A 5,551-nucleotide genomic window follows, 5' to 3' on the forward strand; every position below is an offset into this window, starting at 1 on the left:
CGGTGAAACCCCGTCTCTTCTAAAAATACAAAAATTTAGCCGGGTGAGGTGGCAGGCGCCTGTAGTCCCAGCTCCTCGGCAGGCTGAGGCAGGAGAACCGCTTGAACCTGGAGGCAGAGGTTGCAGTGAGCTGAGATCACGCCACTGCACTCCAGCCTGGGTGACAGAGCGAGACTCCATCTCAAGAAAAAAAAAGTGTTGTAGATCTAGAGATTTGTTCTAATGCTAATGTATAATCACCAGAAATAGTCAGGTTTTGCTCAGTTGTTTAACTTCTGTCTTAGAAGAGAAACAGAAAAGTGATGCTGAAGAAGATGGTGGCACTGTCAGTCAAGAGGAGGAAGACAGAAAACCTAAAGCAGAGGTAAAGGAAAGGGGTCACACATTTTGTTTTTCCAAGTTTAAGGTACATGTATTTAAAGGGAATATTTTAATAGGGTAGTTTACAGTGGCTTATGGCAGTAAAAGTTCTGTTAAAACCAATTTTGTTGAAGTGGAATTCTTTGTGATACCGGTCAGTGTTTTGTTTGATAATTTTAAGCTATGTCTGCCTCTCCAAAGTATCCTTTTAGCTGAAAATGATTTTCTGGAATAAGCAGAAGGTTGTAGGGGGCTAATAAAATGCTTGCTAAGAAGGAAACTTCAGGTCATTAACAGTCTATTTGCCTCTCCTCACAGTGCCCTGAAAAGTATTTCTTATACAAATCACTGTGTTCTAAACTTTTTGTCCCCGTTATCCATAGATTGGTTCATTCATTTATTCACCTGATGTGTGTTGAGTGCCCATTTTGTTGCAGGCATTGTCAGTGAATAAGACAGACAAAGATACCGTGCCTTTAGGGAGCTTAAATTCTACTTGGGGGAAACAGGCAATGAGCAGTAAACATTGTAAGGAAGTAAACAATACAGCATATTAGGAAGTGAGAAACTATGAAAAATTAAAACAGGAAAAAGTATTAAAAGTGCTAGAGGTAGGGCGGGTCACCATGTTAAAAACCTTACTCGAAAGATGACACTGGACCAAAGACTTGAAAGAGATAGAGAACTTTTCCATGGGGATGTAAGTGGGAAGAGCATTCCAGGCAGAGAGAACAGCCAGTATTGAGGGCCTAAAGTGGTCTACAAAGCCAGTATGGTGAGTGGACAGAATGGAGAAAAGGGTGGAGAAGGCTCCGGGTTAGACAGGCTGTTGTGTGGACTTGGCTTTCCCTCCTAGTGAAGCAGGCAACCATCACAGGCTACTGCACACAGTTGTCACAGGATGATGACTGTCTGCTGTGTTTCCTGTATACCAGTGAGAATCAGGGAGACCAGTTAGGAGGTTCCTGTAATCATCTAGGAAAGATATGGTGGCTCCACAAAGGGTGACAGGAGAGGAACAGAGGGTATGAGAACTAGTTAGGGTTCTGGATCTTGGTTTTGTGGTAGATTGGATATATAGAGTATGAGAGAAAGGGAACAGTCATTGTACCATTGCCTACTAAAGTCCTTCTCCCAGCACCTCTGTGTCTCAGTCTAGTCTCTCCTGGAAAGCTCTCCTCAGGTTTTACTTCCAGCTACAACTCTGCCTTCCTATTAATAAAGGTCATTGCTCTCTGTATCTTTTGTATATTTTCAATGGATATGTTCTGTCTTAACTAGAATGCAGTTCTTAAAAGTAGAGACCATGTTTCCCCCTAACTCCCTCACATGTTAAAAAGTTGCTGGCGCATTTTTAAAAAAAGGAATATTTTCATAGGGTAGTTTACAATCTTAGCAACTTGTGATAGAGTACAAAGAGCAGCAGCCTTGGAGTCAGTCTACTTGGATAGCCTTCCATCTTCATGAATCCTTGGTTTCTTACCCTCAGACTGGGGCGAGTGTGCCATAGCCCAGTAGATTGTTTGGGATTAAGCAAGATTAAGAAATCACTTAAGCAAGATTAAGAAACCACAGTGTCTGATCCTTTTTTAAGAATATGTTTATGGGTTAGATTGAGAAAAGTGGATGCTGATAGAAAACAATAAAGACTAAACTGAAGTAGGAATAATTCCACCGCCTCTGAGACAACCATTCTTCTTGGTGCATTTTCTTCTAATCATTTTTCTCATTTTTTTCCTCAAATAAGTTACCCTCAGCCTGGCTGATCTTGAAAATATGGTGAACTTTTATTATGTTTTAAATGTGCTAATTATAGTGAATTTCTTTTCTTTTCAATCAATAGGAGGATGAAATTTTGAACAGATCACCAAGAAACAGAAAGCCACGAAGAGAGTGAAACAATCTTAAGAGCTTGACCTGTGATTTCCTCTCCCTACCCCCTGCAAGAGTGGTCCTAGGAGAGGACCCAGCACACCTTAGATTGAAATTCAGAAAACTTCAAGACATCACCATCAGCAGGCTCCAGTTGAACACTAGTCTGTGTAACTTTAAACATCTAGCAGTAAATACTTGCAGTTGTGATATAAAGGACCCTGTTTCTGTAGAAAAGAAAACATTTAACATAATGGTTGTGAAATGTAACATGAGGCAAACTAACTTCTTTTTTTTTTTTTTTTTAACATCTTTGTTTTTTAAAATAGAATGATAGAACTTTGCCAGTCTTTAAGATCTTGGCTTAATTTAATGTATTAATCTGTTTGTGCAAACATAATACCATCATTTAAAAATGTTAGGGAGATGAGTTGCAGTTTTTATAATAGATTTTTTTTAAAGTTTGGTATTGTAAAACATTCACATCTCTGTCCCTCAAAATTGATAATCACGTTTAAAGTGCAGTCATTTGTGGTTATAATCTTGTTTTGTTTGCTTCCATTACTCAGTTCCTCCTAAGGAAATTGAGGAGAGGGACTGAATAGAAGCCCAAATTTATATAAAAGTTGCGTTTAAGTTGTATTAAAAATAGATATATAAGAAAAAAAGTCTTTCACTTGATGTTGGTTAGACCAGAAAGCGCGTGTGTTCTGTAGCTCAGTTCCCAGACAGCTTTGCAAGGTAGTGGAGGAGGTGGCTTCATGTGGCACTTGGGCATTCATACTGCACTTGGGAGGGTCAGGCTGTGGCCTTCTGGAGCAGGTGGCTTGTTAAGGAATGCTAGCAGGGCATGGCACATGAGCTCTGGAGTAGATGTCTTCATCACTTCTTCCACTGTGTTGACACTGTTTTCCTTACCTATTTCCTCAAATCCCCAGCTTTCTCCTCTGCTATGCATTTTCTTCACAGTGCAGCTTGCAGTCCGTTGCTGAAAATGATTATAAGCCCTGCATAATGTTAAGCTTTATTGTGATTACGTATATGTTTCTTCTTTCTTTTAAGCAGACCCATACCTTTCCAGGGTCAAAGTACAGAATAGAATACAATCTTTGATTTTTATCCATTTCCTTTACTCTGTGTAAAGACTTTAGAAGTCTAATTCACAGGTGAGCCAATACAGAATTGACTGCAGTTGAACAGACTAGAAGTATTTGTGGGAGGAGTGACATGAAGCATGAGTTATCTGATTTTTTTTTATAGCTGCTAAATATTTTAAGCCTTCATTTGCAATTCATGTAACAGTTGTGTCATAAATTACACAATAAAGCAGTCCTGTTCAAAATTTTTTTTAATGTGGCTTGTAGAATTTTTTAAAGTGATCTTAGGTTTGTTTTTTCATGCGGAATGCAGATGGGTGCTATCAGAGCCTCTCCCACACCACTATAGTGTAATAATGTTGTTATTACTCTACACTGAAATGTATTCAGAGTTAGATGTTATTTTTCCTTAGTTGTTCTTTAGAGGCTTTCAAATGTACCGATGATACTGTTCCTTGCACTGATTATATAAACACTCCACAGTGTTTATATTGGGAAGATATTGGGAAGGAAATATATTTGTAAAAGATGAAGGCTGTTTGTATTTTTTTTTCTTTTTAAACTGGTTCACTTAAATTCTTTAGAGGATGGGATATATTTTTCTTGCTGAATGTTCAGTGCGTTTTCCTTTTCATCTGTTGTTCTGCGGTCACAGTGACCTTAGCTACATAGCAGACTTTCCCAGATGTATTGATTACAAATAAACAGTTGTTACTTAGCAAGACCTGAAAATATGTCTGCAGGTTTCTCCTTGAAGCAAATGTGTGGGATCACTGCATTTCCAGAAATCTGCCTCCTTCACCCTCTGTTGACAGTATATGTCACGCCTCACTTTCTTCTAGCTGAGCTTTAAATCATTAGAGCTTAAATTGTCAGATCGTTCATTGCCTTTCCAGGGTTATTTAGTAAAGTTTGTTCAAAACAAAAATGCCTTTTCTTGGTTCTTTTTTCATTTTTTTTTGAAGGTCCAGCTTCCTGATTAAATGTCTGACATATTAATGAAAGACTAGCAGCGCTTTCAGCTCTTAAAAAGACACTTATATTATGATTTTACATGCTGGTTACCTGTTCCATTGTTGTCAAATGCCCACTCTCCATCAGATGTGTTCCTCCATTTTCTTGTCCACAAAGTACTCCTCACTTTTCAATTTGTCACGTTACTAAATGGTGTTACATTAAAGCCCTGTGTTAACTGTCTGCTTTTGACTGAATTTCTTCATAGTAACCTTCAATGTGTGTGTGTTACTATGTTCAAATGGGTTGATCTTCCTTTAATTGGCCACTATGTGAAAGTTCACTAATATGCAGAAACTATTATGGACAGTGAAATAATGACTTTGTCTCACCACATGAGTTTGATGCAGTCTCTTATGTTTAGCCCTTTCCTCTTCCTGCCCACGTGATTCACGTGATTGCAGTGCAGTAGTTTCTGTTGTATAATAGTGTGGACAGCAGCTCAGAAAAGGAGGGAATGCTACTGGTAATTTGTAGATAATATTTTTTTTTTTTTTTGAGACAGAGTCTCGCTCTGTCGCCCAGGCTGGAGTGCAGTGGCCGGATCTCCGCTCACTGCAAGCTCCGCCTCCCGGGTTTACGCCCTTCTCCCGCCTAAGCCTCCCAAGTTACTGGGACTACAGGCGCCCGCCACCTCGCCCGGCTCGTTTTTTGTATTTTTTAGTAGAGACGGGGTTTCACCATATTAGCCAGGATGGTCTCGATCTCCTGACCTCGTGGTCCGCCCGTCTCGGCCTCCCAAAGTGCTGGGATTACAAGCTTGAGCCACCGCGCCCGGCCAGATAATATTCTTTTAGGGGAACCATTGAACTTTGAAATTTTTATTAGAAAATTCTTTGTTCAAAATCAGACTCCATATTTTACGTATACTTAAATACTTCAGGGATATTGTTGAAAGCCCAGTTTTTTTATGTGCTATTAAATTTTTAGGTTACATACTGAAGAAAAGTATGTACACAGAATGTAGTGCTCCTAGTTACTATTTTTTCTATTAATGAAATAGTTCTGGTGTAAAAGTTCTATGTTTGAATGCTAAAGAAAAAAAAAAAAGCTGGACTGCATTATGGCACTTTTGCCTTGGTGGCCCACCTTCTCCATTTAAAACATTAGTATTTGTATTTTTCTGCTGCGTTTGTATGAAGACATACTTGACTGTTCTCTTCATTTTAAAATAAAACCTCATGAGCTAAAAAGCTAGAGTAACAAAT

The 5,551-nt window shown here is 38.9% G+C and overlaps 1 protein-coding gene across 3 annotated transcripts in view; it reads left to right on the top strand.

Moving 5' to 3' along the window:
* Window positions 1-4,526, top strand: part of CANX (calnexin) — a 36,153-nt gene extending 31,627 nt beyond the window's left edge. For all 3 annotated transcript variants that reach the window (XM_011955957.1, XM_011955958.1, XM_011955959.1), the window contains exons 14-15: window positions 285-364; window positions 2,204-4,526. In XM_011955957.1, coding sequence (XP_011811347.1) covers window positions 285-364; window positions 2,204-2,257 — 134 coding nt within the window. In that variant the 3' untranslated portion in view covers window positions 2,258-4,526. The remainder of the gene's footprint in view (window positions 1-284; window positions 365-2,203) is intronic.
* The last annotated feature ends 1,025 nt before the right edge of the window (window positions 4,527-5,551 follow it).

This window comes from Colobus angolensis, unplaced genomic scaffold, assembly GCF_000951035.1.
Source record: "Colobus angolensis palliatus isolate OR3802 unplaced genomic scaffold, Cang.pa_1.0 Scaffold404, whole genome shotgun sequence".
Taxonomy (NCBI): domain Eukaryota; kingdom Metazoa; phylum Chordata; class Mammalia; order Primates; family Cercopithecidae; genus Colobus; species Colobus angolensis.